This window comes from Coregonus lavaretus (genome assembly GCF_964263955.1).
Source record: "Coregonus lavaretus genome assembly, chromosome: 11".
Classification (NCBI taxonomy): domain Eukaryota; kingdom Metazoa; phylum Chordata; class Actinopteri; order Salmoniformes; family Salmonidae; genus Coregonus; species Coregonus lavaretus.
In genome coordinates, this window is record NC_139998.1 from 40,528,439 (window position 1) to 40,548,287 (window position 19,849).

General features: G+C 43.3%; 1 protein-coding gene across 1 annotated transcript in view; it reads left to right on the forward strand.

Annotated features, from left to right (window-relative positions):
- LOC311137675 (low-density lipoprotein receptor-related protein 5-like) overlaps positions 1-19,849 on the forward strand; it is a 91,235-nt gene that overhangs the window by 26,210 nt on the left and 45,176 nt on the right. The window contains exons 7-8 of the mRNA XM_084172203.1: positions 696-1,092; positions 4,915-5,086. Of these exons, the coding sequence (XP_084028329.1) occupies positions 696-1,092; positions 4,915-5,086 (569 nt within the window). The remainder of the gene's footprint in view (positions 1-695; positions 1,093-4,914; positions 5,087-19,849) is intronic.

Genomic DNA, 19,849 nt, shown 5'->3' on the forward strand with positions numbered 1-19,849 from the left:
GATTGAGCATCGGTAGTCTGCTGCTGGTTTTAGGGGTCCTGGAGTGTAAATGGCTAAAACAGGAGAAGAGTTGGACCTAATTCCCTCCGCAGAGTGTGGCTCCAGTGAGCAAATGCAGCTTCTATTTAAGCCGTTTTCAGTGGTGGCTAGGATTCCCCTAAGGAAACATAATAATAATAATAATAATATGCCATTTAGCAGACGCTTTTATCCAAAGCGACTTACAGTCATGCGTGCATACATTTATTTTTTTTTTTTTTTTTTTTTTTGTGTATGGGTGGTCCCGGGGATCGAACCCACTACCTTGGCGTTACAAGCGCCGTGCTCTTACCAGCTGAGCTACAGAGGACCACAATCTTTATACACAACCGATTTTAGATAAAGGCTAAACTTAAAGATATTTGAAATATATATTTTAATCTGGTCTAAAGCCTCTCCTCACTTTTTTTTCCATGATGAAAAAGTGATCAAATATCTTATTTTCATAAACAAACAAAGAAAATACAAGAATTTAAAGTTGCACTATAAATTTCCATCTGAAATGTTGTCTTTACCAAAACATATTAATTTATGCTTGTCAGGTATGGCTATATAGGACCTCGGATTAATCCCCAATAAGCTGTTATTTCACATGCCAGTTGAATGTCATGCTCTCGCCCCACTCATTCCCACTTATGGCTACTTCTCTACCCCAGGTGCGGAGCAGGTTCTGCTGCTGGCTAGGCGGACTGACCTGAGGAGGATTTCTCTGGACCTCCCAGACTTCACAGACATCGTTCTGCAGGTGGACGACATCCGCCATGCCATCGCCATCGACTATGACCCTGTGGACGGATATGTGTACTGGACGGACGACGAGGTTAAAGCCATCCGCCGCTCCCGCATTGACGGCACCGAGGCCCAGACCCTGGTCACCACGGAGATCAACCACCCAGATGGCATTGCGGTGGATTGGGTGGCCCGGAATCTGTACTGGACGGATACAGGGACTGACCGAATTGAGGTTACAAGGCTGAACGGAACCTCCCGGCGCATTCTGATCTCAGAGAACCTGGATGAACCAAGGGCCATTGTGCTGGACCCTGTCCATGGGTAAGTGTGTCCGTTTATAGACAATTTAGATTCATGGCTTTTTTCTTTCTTGATCACAGTAATCAATTTGAACTAATTTCAGCAAAACATTTGTATTTCTCCTTCATTGCCTATGGGTAAATCCATTGGAATTCAATAACTTTTTGACAGCATTCCCTTTGATTTAAACAAAACCTTCCATACGCGTTTGCCCATGGAAGAAGTGGTCAGAAAGTGACTTTGGACCTGAATGCCAAAACATTCAGGAGATAAAGGTGCTCAAAGTTGACCCATTTTACATACCTCATCATACCATGAGACAACCATGTCTTCATCAATGGAAAAGATAAACGGTTGAGTTTAATATAATTTAAAAGCTTATTAACAGTTTCAAACACAACATGCTCTTGAATACAGTGTGGATGTCATTTCAATCAAATAAATATAATTAATTGAATGGACCTGTCCCTTCAGACCACTGCAACTTAGCTGGTAAATTGAATCGAAATTTTAACATCTAATTACTACCACAAAGATGACTACTTGTCCACCCACCGTCGAATGTAAATTTAAGTGGTCTTGTCTATTCTATTATCTATATTTCTATGATTTCAAAAGGTTTCCTATGGAGGATTGACAGTATAATTTAAAACAACAGATATTCCCATTCAAGTCAACGTTCTCTGTGTGGACCTCCAACCATCTTTGTGGTACCATTTTGACATTTCAATTTTATACCCATTTTAGTACATTTATCACCCAAAACATGACAGCCACCCTCTATTCATGAGTATGTTGTCTCAACCAATGGCAGGCACAACATAAAAACCATAGATAATGTCTAAGTTACAACATCAGTATACAAATTTTTTGATAATTGACGTTGAAGGTGAAAAAAATTACATTTTTATTTTAAAACATTATTTTCCAGAAATTATTAAAGAGTTTGACAACCCTGTTTTTGTAAGCTTTTTAAATTATATAAATCTCAACCGTTTATCTTTTCCAGTGATGAAGACATGGATGGCTCAAATTTTATTTGCCACGTGCAGAATACAACAGGTGTAGACATTACAGTGAAATGCTTACTTACAAGCCCTTAACCAACAATGCATTTTTTAAGTTTTATTTTTTTAAAGTGTTAAGTAAAACATTTTTAAGCAAATAACTAAAGAGCAGCAGTAAAATAAATTAACAGTAGGGAGGCTATATACAGGGGGGTACTGGTGCAGAGTCAATGTGCGAAGGCACCGGCTAGTCGAGGTAATTGAGGTAATATGTGCATGTTGGTAGAGTTAAAGTGACTATGCATAAATAATAAACAGAGTAGCAGCAGGGTAAAAGAGGGGGGTGGGGGGGCAGTGCAAATAGTCCGGGTAGCCGCTCGGTATAGAGGTCCTGGATGGCAGGAAGCTTGGCCCCAGTGATGTACTGGGCCGTACACACTACCCTCTGTAGTGCCTTGCGGTCGGAGGCCGAGCAGTTGCCATACCAGGTGGTGACGCAACCAGTCAGGATGCTCTCGATGGTGCAGCTGTAGAACATGCCAAATCTTTTCAGTCTCCTGAGGGGGAATAGGCTTTGTCGTGCCCTCTTCACGACTGTCTTGGTGTGTTTGGACCATGATAGTTTGTTGGTGATGTGGACACTAAGGAACTTGAAGCTCTCAACCTGTTCCACTACAGCCCCGTCGATGAGAATGGGTGCATGCTCAGTCCTCTGTTTTTTTCCTGTAGTCCACAATCATCTCCTTTGTCTTGATCACGTTGAGGGAGAGGTTGTTATCCTGGCACCACATGGCCAGGTCTCGGACCTCCTCCCTATAGGCTGTCTCATCGTTGTTGGTGATCAGGCCTTAATGATGGTGTTGGAGTCGTGCCTGGCCATGCAGTCATGGGTGAACAGGGAGTACAGGAGGGGACAGAGTAAGCACCCCTGAGGGGCCCCCGTGTTGAGGATAAGCGAGGCAGATGTGTTGTTACCTACCCTTACCACCTGGGGGCGTCCCGTCAGGAAGTCCAGGATCCAGTTGCAGAGGGAGGTGTTTAGTCCCAGGATCCTTAGCTTAGTGATGAGCTTTGAGGGCACTATGGTGTTGAACGCTGAGCTGTAGTCAATGAACAGCATTCTCACGTAGGTGTTCCTCTTGTCCAGGTTGGAAAGGGCAGTGTGGAGTGCAATAGAGATGGCATCATCTGTGGATCTGTTGGGGCGGTATGCAAATTGGAGTGGGTCTAGGGTTTCTGGGATAATGGTGTTGATATGAGCCATGACCAGCCTTTCAAAGCACTTCATGGCTACAGACGTGAGTGCTACGGGTCGGTAGTCATTTAGGCAGGTTATCTTAGTGTCGTGGGCACAGGGACTATGTTTCTGCTTGAAACATGTTGGTATTACAGACTCAGTCAGGGACAAGTTGAAAATGTCAGTGAAGACACATGCCAGTTGGTCAGCACATGCTCGGAGTACATGTCCTGGTAATCCGTCTGGCCCTGCGGCCTTGTGAATGTTGACCTGCTTAAAAGTCTTACTCACATCTGCAACGGAGAGTGTGATTACATAGTCATCCGGAACAGCTGGTGCTCTCATGCATGCTTCAGTGTTGCTTGCCTCGAAGCAAGCATAGAAGTGATTTAGCTCGTCTGGTAGGCTTGTGTCACTGGACAGCTCATGGCTGTGCTTCCCTTTTGTAGTCTGTAATAGTTTTCAAGCCCTGCCACGTCTGACGAGTGTCAGAGCCGGTGTAATACGATTCAATCTTAGTCCGGTATTGACTCTTTGCCTGTTTGATGGTTCATCGGAGGGCATAGTGGGATTTCTTATAAGCGTCCAGGTTAGAGTCCCGCTCCTTGAAAGCGGCAGCTCTACCCTTTAGCTCAGTGCGGATGTTGCCTGTTATCCATGGCTTCTAGTTGGGGTATGTACGGTCACTGTGGGGACGACGTCATCAAAGCACTTCTTGATGAAGCCAGTGACGGATGTGGTGTACTGCTCAATGCTATCTGAAGAATCCAGGAACATATTCCAGTCTGTGCTAGCAAAACAGTCCTGTAGCTTAGCATCTGCGTCATCTGACCACTTTTTTATTGACCGAGTCACTGGTGCTTCCTGCTTTAGTTTTTGCTTATAAGCAGGAATCAGGAGGATAGAGTTATGGTCAGATTTGCCAAATGGAGGGCGAGGGAGAGCTTTGTATGCGTCTCTGTGTGTGGAGTAAAGGTGTTCTAGAGTTTTTTTCCCTCTGGTTGCACATTTGGTAGAATGTGCAACCACTGGTAGAAATGAGGTAGAACGGATTTAAGTTTCCCTGCATTAAAGTCCCCGGCCACTAGGAGTGCTGCCTCTGGATGAGCGTTTTCCTGTTTACTTATGGCCTTATACAGCTCATTGAGTGCAATCTTAATGCCAGCATCGGTTTGTGGTGATAGATAGACAGCTACGAAAAATTTAGATGAAAAGTCTCTTGGTAAATAGTGTGGTCTACAGCTTATCATGAGATACTCTACCTCAGGCGAGCAAAACCTCAAGACTTCCTTAGTATTAGATTTTGTGCACCAGCTGTTGTTTACAAATATACACAGACACAGTGGTATGGTGGTGTATGCAAATTATCTCTTGAACATTTTGGCATTCAGGTCCAAAAAGTCACTTTCTGACCACTTCTACAATGGGCAAATATGTATGGAGGCTTTCGTTCAAATCAAAAGGGGTGCTGTCAAAAAGAGATTACATTCAAATCGATTTTCCCTATGTACTTACCCCAACCTGTTGAATAATTTCAGTTCCATTCTCACTTAAAGCATTTTTGTTTAGTTTTAATTCTGTGCTGGTCTCTCTCCACAGTTATATGTACTGGACAGACTGGGGGGAGAAGCCTAAGATAGAGCGTGCTAACCTGGATGGAATGGAACGTCTCGTGCTGCTCAATACCTCGCTGGGTTGGCCCAACGGTTTAGCCATCGACTATGAAGCAGGAAAACTGTACTGGGGCGATGCAAAGACGGACAAAATTGAGGTAAGTCACAAAAAAGAGGTGTTTCTTATGCACCAAATAGTTTTGTATGGTGCAACTATAATATTCCCATCATGGTTTGATGCTGTTGATTGTGGAAGCAGTTGAGTTTAGATCTCCCTAGGACTTGTTGTTCTCTCATTCATTCCCCACATTTGAGGTTGTCTGGTGTGTTTGTGTTGCCTGTGGATGTTGAGAAGTGCTTCAGGAGCACATTCTTAGTTGAGGAGAGGCAGCTTTGGCCTGATATTTATCTGACCGTTGATCCCATGTGAGCGACAGAGGAATGTCAGAGAGAGCTCTTAGGTAATACCGGGACAGGCAACACTAGATTTCCTGTCAGACACGCACTGCAGTTTTATCATTGTTTGTATTCTTACGGCTAGGACTTTATACTGTACATATTTCCTGATTGCCTCTGTTTTAAAGCCAACTTTTTTGAAACCCGGATATTGCCCAATATTGTTATTTTTGGGGGGCCTTATACATGTGAATGACTGAATTATTTGAAGGGACTGTTCTAGGCCCCTCCTATGTGAGCGCGCGGTGGGTGATCATATCTTTAGAGGAATAGCTGTGTGCCTTCAAGGTCTCTGACTGTATTGTATGATTTATCGTCTACCTGCATGCACAGGTCCCTGGGTGTTGAATACCACGGTGGCCATATTTCTCCAGTCACATGCTCCATATAATATGCCGGAGCCGCCTCCCAGATGAGCTTTAACACAGAGCTTGATGGGAATTAGTTTGTTTTCCTTTTCCTTCTCACTCTCGTGTGTGTGTGTCCTGTTGGTTGAATATTCCCCTCCTTATCATAACTATGCCTTTACCAGTGGCTAGTGAACTCTGCTTGTTTAGGAGCAGTATGTCTGGCTGACCCCATCAGCCTTTGGAAGTTAACTGTTCCCTGGGTTTTCCTAGCTCGCCTCAGTCGCCTAGCACCCTGCAGGGGCATTGTTCACAGTATCTGAAAGCATAAACTACCCCTAGCTCCAGAGATGTAAGGGCAGCAGGTAAAGGGGGGGCTAGGGAGAAGACATTCCATTTATAGATGCACTCAAAAACTCTTGGTTGAACTGTACATCATTTTGAGCTGCCTAGCTAGAATGCTCTGAAGCTTGAAGTGTTGATTTTCATTAAGGGGGTCAGACATGCAGGCTGGGATGAAAGAGCAGGGATTAGGGAGCTCCTGCTGAGATATTGAGCTCAATGAGAGGCCACAGACTTGTCCACATGTCACGATACCAGAATTTTGACTTCGGTACCAGTTTTAGTATCACGATACTCGATGCCATCACGATACTCTATAGCAAAACGATACCACAACAAAAAAAAGGCGTATTAGCCAGTCACAGAATGGCACTTGATCCAGACTGATAAACTCAGCTACTTCTCTGTTCAATCGTTGGGCATCATTTGAGTTCAATAGCATTACATTTGAACATTTTTATGTCGATTTGTTTTGAGACAGCCGTATAGCCTATGCATTAATGAATCAATTATACAATCAATTTGACGTTGTTTTTACCAACTAACTACAAAACAACATAATGGTAATAATTTTTTGAATGGTAAATCACTATTGATAAACTGGGTAAATCAAGATGTAGCCTAGGCCTATTCACAATATAGGTGAATGCATATTATTCAATAGGAGTGTGTGCATGCATTGAGTTATTGAGCTTGTTTTAGCTGGTTTCATGGGGCTACAGATGACAATCCCTTCCATTTAAGACATATTTTATTGGCAACTGCTAGGAGAACATATTTTATTGTACTGATCAACAACATTTGCATGGAAGAAACAATCTCTTATTTTTGTAAAAGTATGCGCTGTCTCTTTAAAGAAAGTAATGACATCATTCGCCAGGCAGAATGTGGCTGTGGAATCTGACTTTGTGGCTATGGAATAGTGGAAACCAGACGGGAGACGAAGAAGTGAATTTTATCACAAAGTACTAGGGTAGTGAATTCGGCTCTAAGCTAGCAAGGAAAGTTGGCTTACAATAAAGCAAAAAGCTGCCGGTATTGTCTTGCATTGTAAAAGTGTTCTAGCCTGTATGGACATTGTTTTGCGAAGAGTAATGAACAGTTTCAACATTTCTACATGCCGTGTTGCATTATTCAAGTGTGTTAACTTCAGTGCAGCATGAGTGGGGAGCCAACATTGCAGCCCAGACAGCTCTAGCAATGAATGAGTAAGTTGAGCAGGCACTTAAGAGGCTGCGCTGATAGACCGACTTGATCCTCTCAATCACGTGAGACACATTAGACAGAAGTACCCGAACAATACAAAAATTATACCACATGTAATGTCCCAGTCTCCCTTTTCCCCTCGCCTTAAACCAGGCATCTGTCCCTCTCTGAGGCTGGGGCTCTTGCTGGGGCTAGTTTTGACTAGTACCAGGCTCCAGCCAGCCTTGGGTTTTGTCCAGGGGGCACAGTGAAAATATGTTCTCTCCTGTCTGATGCAGTTGTCAACTCAGAGCTGTGGGGCAAAGCTTTCCTGAAAAGAGTGACAATGTTGTCTCAAGATCCCCACAGTTAAGGGTCCAGCCAGGGCAAACAGAGAAGTAGAAACAGCTCTTTGTCAGATGAAGATGTCAAACTTTTAATCCATCTGTATGTGCAGGTCATGAGGGTGAGGGACGCATTCTGTGAATCATATTTTTGGGTTGTTCCAAGATGAAGACTTAAAGTAACTGTCCAGTGTTTCCAGATTTCTATGAAATATGACCGATAATTACTTATAATATGAGTGAAATTGTTTTCCTTCCAAAACAATTAAAAGTAATTAATTGTGTTAGGTGAGATGAGGGCAGTGGGAAGGTAGGCCCCTAAATGGCAGGTAATCCAGGAAAGAAGACGAGTAGGCGGCCACTACATTGTAATAAACTTTTTTGTGAACTATTAACTGACAATGTATACAAAAGAATACATACAGGAGCCGATCAGCTTTGTACATGAGGACGCACAACTGCAGCGCAGTTGTGCAATGCTCATCTGCTGTTATGTATTCTTTTGTATATATAAACTGAACAAAAATATAAATGCAACATGCAACAATTTCAAAGATTTTACTGAGTTACAGTTCATATAAGGAAATCAGTAAATTGAAATAAATTCTTCAGGTCCTAATCTATGGATTTCACATGACTGGGAATACAGATATGCATCTGTTGGTCACAGATACCTTAAAAAAAAAAAAAAGTAGGGCCGTGGATCAGCAAACCAGTCAGTATCTGGTGTGACAACCATTTGCCTTATGCAGCGCGACACATCTCCTTGCATAGAGTTGATCAGGCTGTTGTGGCCTGTGGAATGTTGTCCCACTCCTCTTCAGTGGCTGTGCGAAGTTGCTGGATATTGGCAGGAACTGGAACAAGCTGTCGTACACGTTGATCCAGAACATCCCAAACATACTCAATGGGTGACATGTCTGGTGAGTATGCAAACCATGGAAGAACTGGGACATTTTCAGCTTGCGGGAATTGTGTACGATCCTTACGACATGGGGCCGTGCATTATCATGCTGAAACATGAGGTGATGATGGAGGATGAATGGCACAACAAATGGGCCTCAGGATCTCGTCACGGTATCTCTGCATTCAAATTGCCATCGATAAAATGCAATTGTGTTTGTTGTCCGTAGCTTATGCCTGCCCATACCATAACCCCACCGCCACCATGGGGCACTCTGTTCACAATGTTGACATCAGCAAACCGCTCGCCCACGATGCCATACACGTGGTCTGCGGTTGTGAGGCCAGTTGGACATGCTTCCAAATTCTCTAAAACAACAGAGCCGGCTTATGGTAGAGAAATTAACATTCAATTCTCTGGCAACAGCTCTGGTGGGCATTCCTGCAATCATCATTCCAATTGCACGCTCCCTCAAGACTTGAGACATCTGTGGCATTGTGTTGTGTGACAAAACGGCACATTTTAGAGTGGACTTTTATTGTTCCCAGCACAAGGTACACCTGTGTAATGTAATGATAATGCTGTTTAGTCAGCTTCTTGATATGAAACACATACTAATTTTCACAAAGTCTGCTGCCTCAGTTTTGATGATGGCAATTTGCGTATACTCCAGAATGTCATGAAGAGTGATCAGATGAATTGCAAAGTCCCTCTTTGCCATGAAAATGAACTTAATCCCCCAAAAACATTTCCACTGCATTTCAGCCCTGCCACAAAAAGCACCAGCTGCCATCATGTCAGTGATTCTCTCGTTAACACGAGGATCCTGGCGCCGAAGATGGCGGCCTCGCGACTAGCTCTTAGGAAACTTAGCAGTATTTTGTTTTTTTATGTATTATTTTTTACATTATTAGCTCAGAAAGTGTTTTGCATCATTACATACAGCCGGGAAAAACTATTGGATATCAGAGCGGCGGTAACTTACCAGCATTACGACCAGGAATATGACTTTCCCGAAGCAGATCCTTTGTTTGCTCTCCCCAGGGCAACTGAACTGATTCCAGCGGCTGACCCAAAACATCGCCGACGGAGGAGAGGCACTCGGAGCGGCCTGCTGGTCCGACTTAGGAGGCGCGCACACCACCCACCGCTTCCAAGTATTCTACTCGCTAATGTTCAATCTTTAATTAACAAAGTCGACGACCTACGGGCAAGGATTTCTTTCCAGAGAGACATCAAGGCCTGTAACATACTATTTTTCACGGAAACATGGCTCTCTTGGGATATTCAGATGGGTCCAGCCAGATGGGTTCTCAGTTCATCGCGCAGACAGGAATAAATATCTCTCCGGGAAGCAGAAGGGCGGAGGTGTGTGTTTCATGATTAACGACTCGTGGTGTAATTGTAGTAACATAGAGGAACTCGAGTCCTTCTGTTCACCCGAGCTAGAATATCTCACAATCAAATGCCGACCGTATTATCTCCCAAGATAATTTTCTTCGGTTATAGTCACGGCCGTGTATATCCCCCCCTCAAGCCGATACCACGACGGCCCTCAAAGAACTTCACTGGACCTTATGCAAACTGGAAACCACATATCCTGAGGCTGCATTTATTGTAGCCGGAGATTTTAACAAAGCAAATTTGAGGACTAGGCTGCCGAAGATCTATCAACATATCGATTGTTGTACTCGCGCTGCTAAAATCCTTGACCATTGCTATTCAAACTTCCGGGATGGTTATAAGGCCCTCCTTTTGGGAAATTTGACCAAGACTCCATTTTGCTTCTCCCTTCCTATAGGCAGAAACTCAAACAGGAAGTATCCGTGCTATGGACTATTCAACGCTGGTCTGACCAATCGGAATCCACGCTTCAAGATTGTTTTGATCACGCGGACTGGGATATGTTCCGGGTAGCTTCTGAATATATATATATATATATATATATATATATATATATATATATATATATATATATATATATATATACACTGAAACAGTGACTGAGTTTATCAGGAAGTGTATAGGTGATGTTGTGCCCACTGTGACTATTAAAACCTACCCTAACCAGAAACTGTGGATAGACGGCAGCATTCGTGCAAATCTGAAAGCGCGAACCACCGCATTCAACCATGGCAAGGTGACTGGGATTATGGCTGAATACAACAGTGTAAATTTTTTTTTAAACATTGTAAAGTGGTTATCCCACTGGCTATAAGGTGAATGCACCAATTTGTAAGTCGCTCTGGATAAGAGCGTCTGCTAAATGACGTAAATGTACTCACTCCGCAAGGCAATTCAACTGGCAAAACATCAGTATAGAGACAAAGTGGAGTCGCAATTCAACAGCTCAGACATGAGACGTATGTGGCAGGGTCTACAGACAATCATGGACTACAAAAGGAAAACCAGCCACGTCGCCGACACGACGTCTCGCTTCCAGACAAGCTAAACACCTTCACCCGCTTTGAGGATAACTGTCACTGACGAGGCCCACTACCAAGGACTGTGGCCTCTCCTTCTCCATGGCCTACCTGATTAAGACATTTAAGCATGTTAACCCCCGCAAGGCTGCCGGCCCAGACGGCATCCCTAGCCGCGTCCTCAGAGCATGTGCAGACCAGCTGGCTGGTGTGTTCATGGACATATTCAATCTCTCCCTTTCCCAGTCTGCTGTTCCCACATGCTTCAAGAGGGCCACCATTGTTCCTGTACCCAAGAAAGCAAAGGTAACTGAACTAAATGACTATCGCCCTGTAGCACTCACCTCTATCATCACGAAGTGCTTTGAGAGACTAGTCAAGGATCATATCACCTCTACCTTACCTGTCACCCTAGACCCACTTCAATTTGCTTTCCGCCCCAATAGATCCACAGACGATGCAATTGCCATCACACCGCACACTGCCCTATCCCATCTGGACAAGAGGAATACCTATGTAAGAATGCTGTTCATTGACTATAGCTCAGCATTCAACACCATAGTACCCTCCAAGCTCATCATTAAGCTCGAGGCCCTGGGTCTGAACCCCGCCCTGTGTAACTGGGTCCTGGACTTCCTGACGGGCCGCCCCCCAGGTGGTGAAGGTAGGAAACAACATCTCCACTTCGCTGATCCTCAACACTGGGGCCCCACAAGGGTGCGTGCTCAGCCCCCTCCTGTACTCCCTGTTCACCCATGACTGCGTGGCGAAGCACGCCTCCAACTCAATCATCAAGTGTGCAGACGACACAACAGTAGTAGGCTTGATTACCAACAATGACGAGACCGCCTACAGGGAGGAGGTGAGGGCTCTGGGAGTGTGGTGCCAGGAAAATAACCTCTCACTCAACATCAACAAAACAAAGGAGATGATCGTGGACTTCAGGAAACAGCAGAGGGTGCACCCCCCTATCCACATCGACAGGACCGCAGTGGAGAAGGTGGAAAGCTTCAAGTTCCTTGGCGTACACATCACCGACAAACTGAAATGGTCCACCCACGCAGACAGTGTGGTGAAGAAGGCGCAACAGAGCCTCTTCAACCTCAGGAGGCAGAAGAAATGTGGCTTATCACTTAAAACCCTCACAAACTTTTACAGATGCACAATTGAGAGCATCCTGTTGGGCTGTATCACCGACTGGTACGACAACTGCACCGCCCGCAACCGCAGGGCTCTACAGAGGGTGGTGCGGTCTGTCGAACGCATTACCGGGGGCAAACTACCCGCCCTCCAAGACACATACAGCACCCGATGTCACAGGAAGGCCAAAAAGATCATCAAGGACATCAACCACCCGAGACACTGCCTGTTCACCCCGCTATCATCCAGAAGGCGACGTCAGTACAGGTGCATCAAAGCTGGGACCGAGAGAATGAAAAACAGCTTCTGTCTCAAGGCCATCAGACTGTTAAATAGCCATCACTAGCACATTAGATGCTGCTGCTGCCTATTGAAATCACTGGTCACTTTAAGAAATGGAACACTAGTCACTTTAATAATGTTTACATATCTTGCACTACTCATCTCATATGTATATACTGCATTCTATTCTATAATATTCTTCTGTATCTTATTCCATGCCGCTCTGTCATTGCTTGTCTATATGTATATATTCTGAAATCCCGTTCCTTACTTTTTTGTGTGTATTGGGTATATGTTGTGAAATTGTTAGATATTACTGCACTGTCGGAGCTAGAAGCACAAGCATTTCGCTACACCCGCTATAACATCTGCTAAACAAGTGTATGTGACAAATAACATTTGATTTGAACACAGGTGAGAGTGTTGACGAGGACAAGGCTGGAGATCACGGTCATGCTGATTTAGGTTAGAATAACAGACTGGAAGCTTTAAAAGGAGGGTGGTGCTTGAAAACATTGTTCTTCCTCTGTTAACCATGGTTACCTGCAAGGAAAAGACGTGCCGTCATCATTGCTTTGCACAAAAAGGGCTTCACAGGCAAGGATATTGCTGCTAGTAAGATTGCACCTAAATCAACCATTTATCGGATCATCAAGAACTTCAAGGAGAGAGGTTAAATTGTTGTGAAGAAGGCGTCAGGGTGCCCAAGAAAGTCCAGCAAGCGCCAGGACCGTCTCCTAAAGTTGATTCTGCTGTGGGATCGGGGCACCACCAGTGCAGAGCTTGCTCAGGAATGGCAGCAGGCAGGTGTGAGTGCATCTGCACGCACAGTGAGGCGAAGACTTTTGGAGGATGGCCTGGTGTCAAGAAGGGCAGCGAGGAAGCCACTTCTCTCCAGGAAAAACAGCAGGGACAGACTGATATTCTGCAAAAGGTACAGGGATTGGACTGGGGTAAAGTCATTTTCTCTGATGAATCCCCTTTCCGATTGTTTGTGGCATCCGGAAAACACCTTGTCCGGAGAAGACAAGGTGAGCGCTACCATCAGTCCTGTGTCATGAGACCATTCATGTGTGGGGTTGCTTCTCAACCAAGGGAGTGGGTCACTCACAATTTTGCCTAAGAACACAGCCATGAATAAAGAATAGTACCAACACATCCTCTGAGAGCAACTTCTCCCAACCATCCAAGAACAGTTTGGTGACGACCAATGCCATTTCTAGCATGATGGAGCACCTTGCCATAAGGCAAAAGTGATAACTAAGTGGCTCGGGGAACAAAACATCGAAATTTTGGGTCCATGGCCAGGAAACTCCCCAGACCTTAATCCCATTGAGAACTTGTGGTCGATCCTCAAGAGGCGGGTGGACAAACAAAAACCCATACATTTTGACAAACTCCAAGCATTGATTATGCAAGAATGGGCTGCCATCAGTCAGGATGTGGCCCCAGAAGTTAATTGACAGCGTGCCAGGGCGAATTGCAGAGGTCTTGAAAAAGAAGGGTCAACACTGCAAATATTGACTCTTTGCATAAACTTAATGTAATTGTCAATAAAAGCCTTTGACACTTATGGAATGCTTGTAATTATACTTCAGTATACCATAGTAGCATCTGACAAAAATATCTAAAAACACTGAAGCAGCGAACTTTGAGAAGACCAATACTTGTGTCATTCTCAAAACTTTTGACCACGACTGTATACAGTTGAAGTCGGAAGTTTACATACACTTAGGTTGGAGTCATTAAAACTTGTTTTTCAACCACTCCACAAATGTATTGTTAACAAACTATAGTTTTGGCAAGTCGGTTAGGACATCTACTTTGCATGACACAAGTCATTTTTCCAACAACTGTTTACAGACAGATTATTTCACTTATAATTCACTGTATCACAATTCCAGTGGGTCAGAAGTTTACATACAGTAAGTTGACTGTGCCTTTAAACAGCTTGGAAAATTCCAGAAAATGATGTCATGGCTTTAGAAGCTTCTGATAGGCTAATTTACATCATTTGAGTCAATTGGAGGTGTACCTGGGGATGTATTTCAAGGCCTACCTTCAAACTCAGTGCCTCTGCTTGACATCATGGGAAAATGAAAAGAAATCAGCCAAGACCTCAGAAAAACAATTGTAGACCTCCACAAGTTTGGTTCATCCTTGGGAGCAATTTCCAAACGCCTGAAGGTACCACGTTAATCTTTACAAACAATAGTTCGCAAGTATAAACACCATGGGACCACGCAGCCATCATACCGCTCAGGAAGGAGACACTTTCTGTCTCCTAGAGATGAACGTACTTTGGTGCGAAAAGTGCAAATCAATCCCAGAACAACAGCAAACGACCTTGTGAAAATGCTGGAGGAAACGGGTACAAAAGTATCTATATCCACAGTGAAACAAGTCCTATATCGACATAACCTGAAAAGCCGCTCAGCAAGGAAGAAGCCACTGCTCCAAAACCGCCATAAAAAAGCCAGACTACAGTTTGCAAATGACATGGGGACAAAGATCATACTTTTTGGAGAAATGTCCTTTTGGCCTGATGAAACTAATATATAACACTTTGGCCATAATGACCATTGTTATGTTTGGAGGAAAAAGGGGGAGCTTGTAAGCCGAAGAACACCATCCAAACCGTGAAGCACAGGGGTGGCAGCATCATGCTGTGGGGGTGCTTTGCTGCAGGAAGGACTGGTGCACTTCACAAAATAGATGGCATCATGAGGAAGGAAAATTTTGGATATATTGAAGCAACATCTCAAGACATCAGTCAGGAAGTTAAAGTTAAATTTGTAAGTCGCTCTGGATAAGAGCGTCTGCTAAATGACTTAAATGCAAATGTAAAGCTTTGTCGCAAATGGGTCTTCCAAATGGAAATGGCCCCAAGCATACTTCCAAAGTTGTGGCAAAATGGCTTAAGGACAACAAAGTCAAGGTATTGGAGTGGCCATCACAAAGCCCTGACCTCAATCCTATAGAAAATGTGTGGGCAGAACTGAAAAGGCGTGTGCGAGCAAGTAGGCCTACAAACCTGACTCAGTTACACCAGCTCTGTCAGGAGGAATGGGCCAAAATTCACCCAATTTATTCTGGGAAGCTTGTGGAAGGCTACCTGAAAACATTTGACCCAAGTTAAACAATTTAAAGGCAATGCTACCAAATACTAATTTAATGTATGTAAACGTCTGATCCACTGGGAATGTGATGAAAGAAATAAAAGCTGAAATAAATCCTTCTCTCTACTATTATTCTGACATTTCACATTCTTAAAATAAAAGTGGTGATCCTAACTGACCTAAGACAGGGAATTTTTACTAGGATTAAAAGTCAGGAATTGTGAAAAACTGAGTTTAAATGTATTTGGCTAAGGTGTATGTAAACTTCCGACTTCGAGCCCTGAATGCTGACAGCCGTGGTATGACAAAACATTTCTTGTTACCACTAATTACGTTGGTAACCAGTTTATAATAGCAATAAGGCACCTCGGGGGTTTGTGGTGTATGGCCAATATATCACAGCTAAGGGCTGTATCCAGGCACTCCGTGTTGCGTCCTGCATAAGAATAGCCCTTAGCCGTGGTATATTGGCCATATACCACACCCCCTCGTGCTTAATTCTAGTCTTTTTTTTTTCTGGACTACGTTTATTACTGCACGGTTGGAGCTACAAACACAAACATTTCGCTGCACCTGCAAATCTGTTTACGCGAACAATAAACTTGGATTTGATTCATGAAGGTAAAATGCGTCGCGCCAATGCACGATAGAAAGAAGAAGAAAAAACGTAGCGCCGGTATTGGGTCATATTTTTTAAATGGTATGGGCTAGAATCAAGCCGTTTCTCTGAGGAAAAGAGGGAGTCTTGGCTACAGAACCTGGCTATGAAATGCAGTGGGGAAAGTGGGAGGGTTGAGTGAGACCACAAATTCAAATAGACTACTTTCCTATACTCAAGGGGGGAGAAAAACAAATAAAGCTAGACTGTTTTACTATTAAACTCAATGCTGCTATTGTTTTTTTATTTAGTAAAGCAGCTTGTTTTTCTTAACCAGGCAAAGGGTAGCAAACTAGAAGGCTGGTGGTGACTGGTTAGCTACGGGGAAGCAAGAGAGTCGCCTGCGCGATGTGTATAATCGGAGCCCGGAGCAGAGCCTGTCTGCCCACACTCATTGCTTGCTCCCCCGCAGCTCACCAGCTGTTGTAGGCTATGTGTGCTGGGTGTGGTGCATCCTTCCTACTGCTGAACAGAACTGCGCTGCGCTTCTGTGCTGCTAATATTAATTGAAGTTATCATTGAAAAGCGCTCAATCTCTCCAAAAAGTATTGTCCAGTTCACTTAGTCAGATTTTAGTCATAGAGATAATTTAGTCTGGTTTTTGTCAACTAAATGAAAAATACAGGTTGTTTAGTTATAGTTTTTTCTGGGTCTATTTAGTTAGTTATAGTGTCGTCAATTGCCACAAAAAAAATAGGTATTTGACGAATATTTTAGGGTGTATGATTTTGATCCCCTCTTTGTTCATGGACACATAATTCAATTTCTGTTAGTCTGTGGAACTTGTTCAGTTTATGTCTGTTGTTGAATCTTATGTTCATACAAATATTTACACATGTTAAGTTTGCTGAAAATAAACACAGTTGACAGTGAGAGGACATTTCTTTTTTTTGCTGAGTTTATATGTATGTATACATACATACATACATACATACATACATACATACATACATACATACATACATACATACATACATACAGTGAGGGAAAAAAGTATTTGATCCCCTGCTGATTTTGTACGTTTGCCCACTGACAAAGAAATGATCAGTCTATAATTTTAATGGTAGGTTTATTTGAACAGTGAGAGACAGAATAACAAAAAAAATATCCAGAAATACGCATGTCAAAAATGTTATAATTTGATTTGCATTTTAATGAGGGAAATAAGTATTTGACCCCTCTGCAATACATGACTTAGTACTTGGTGGCAAAACCCTTGTTGGCAATCACAGAGGTCAGACATTTCTTGTAGTTGGCCACCAGGTTTGCACACATCTCAGGAGGGATTTTGGCCCACTCCTCTTTGCAGATCTTCTCCAAGTCAAGGTTTTGAGGCTGACGTTTGGCAACTCGAACCTTCAGCTCCCTCCACAGATTTTCTATGGGATTAAGGTCTGGAGACTGGCTAGGCCACTCCAGGACCTTAATGTGCTTTATCTTGCGCCACACCTTTGTTGCCTTGGCTGTGTGTTTTGGGTCATTGTCATGCTGGAATACCCATCCATGACCCATTTTCAATGCCCTGGCTGAGGAAGGAGTGTTGACGGTGGGGATGGTGTTCTTGGGGTCATAGGCAGCATTCTTCCTCCTCCAAACACGGCGCGAGTTGAGTTGATGCCAAGGTGCTCCATTTTGGTCTCATCTAACCACAACACTTTCACCCAGTTGTCCTCTGAATCAAACTTCAGACGGGCCTGTATATGTGCTTTCTTGAGCAGGGGGACCTTGCGGGCGCTGCTGGATTTCAGTCCTTCACGGCGTAGTGTGTTACCAATTGTTTTCTTGGTGACTATGGTCCCAGCTGCCTTGAGATCATTGACAAGATCCTCCCGTGTAGTTCTGGGCTGATTCCTCACCGTTCTTATGATCATTGCAACTCCACGAGGTGAGATCTTGCATGGAGCCCCAGGCCGAGAGAGATTGAAGGTTATTTTGTGTTTCTTCCATTGGCGAATAATTGCACCAACTGTTGTCACCTTCTCACCAAGCTGCTTGGCGATGGTCTTGTAGCCCATTCCAGCCTTGTGTAGGTCTACAATCTTGTCCCTGACATCCTTGGAGAGAGCTCTTTGGTCTTGGCCATGGTGGAGAGTTTGGAATCTGATTGATTGATTGCTTCTGTGGACAGGTGTCTTTTATACAGGTAACAAGCTGAGATTAGGAGCACTCCCTTTAAGAGTGTGCTCCTAATCTCAGCTCGTTACCTGTATAAAAGACACCTGGGAGCCAGAAATCTTTCTGATTGAGAGGGGGTCAAATACTCTATTCAACTCTTAAATCAATTTATAACATTTTTGACATGCGTTTTTCTGGATTTTTGTTGTTGTTATTCTGTCTCTCACTGTTCAAATAAACCTACCATTAAAATTATAGACTGATCATTTCTTTGTCAGTGGGCAAACGTACAAAATCAGCAGGGGATCAAATACTTTTTTCCCTCACCGTACATACACTGTTAAATAAAGGGAACACTAAAATAACACATCCTAGATCTGAATGAATGAAATAATCTTATTAAATACTTTTTTCTTTACATAGTTGAATGTGCTGACACAAAATCACACAAATTATCAATGGAAATCAAATTTATCAACCCATGGAGGTCTGGATTTGGAGTCACCCTCAAAATTAAAGTGGAAAACCACACTACAGGCTGATCCAACTTTGATGTAATGTCCTTAAAACAAGTCAAAATAAGGCTCAGTAGTGTGTGTGGCCTCCACGTGCCTGTATGACCTCCCTACAACGCCTGGGCATGCTCCTGATGAGGTGGCGGATGGTCTCCTGAGGGATCTCCTCCCAGACCTGGACTAAAGCATCCGCCAACTCCTGGACAGTCTGGTGCAATGTGGCGTTGGTGGATGGAGCGAGACATGATGTCCCAGATGTGCTCAATTGGACGCGTCTCCTTCCTGACCGGTATGACGGCTGCGTGGTCCCATGGTGTTATTAATTGCATATTATTGTTTGTACAGATGAACGTGGTACCTTCAGGCGTTTGGAAATTGCTCCCAAGGATGAACCAAACATGTGGAGGTCTACAATTGTTTTTCTGAGGTCTTGGCTAGTTTGTTAACAAGAAATTTGTGGAGTGGTTGAAAAACTAGTTTTAATGACTCCAACCTAAGTGTATGTAAACGTCTGACTTCAACTGTACATACATACATACATACATACATACATACATACATACATACATACATATATACACACATATTTGCGAGGGAAAAAAAACATATATATATATAATTGTGTGAGAACACCAACATACAGTATTTGGTGAGAATCACAACACAGGGTAAAAAAATCAATTCCAGCAATAGCGTACATTAGATGTACAATTTGAAATTGCAGCATTAGTTAATCTGCAGTTATTCTTCTATTTATTATGTTACCAATCATATTTATATGGTAATAGTGCCTTCTGATTACAATTATTGTCTACATTTTTTACAAAATGCAATTTATTAGCTTCCAAAATGTAACTAGGTATATCTAGCTGTCCAATAACACATTGATGGAATGGCTTGTCCTGCACTTTGTAAAAACCCAGAGTGCATTGAGTGAATGTTGGGAAAAGATCTTGGTTCCTTTCTAAACATAGCAATGTGAATGCAAAAAGGATTCGGACCACAGAATATGTGAAGTGAACTAGCAAAAGAGTTGAGTCCTCATCCAAATACAAGGGCAGTGTGAATACAAAGGAAACTTAGTTATTTAT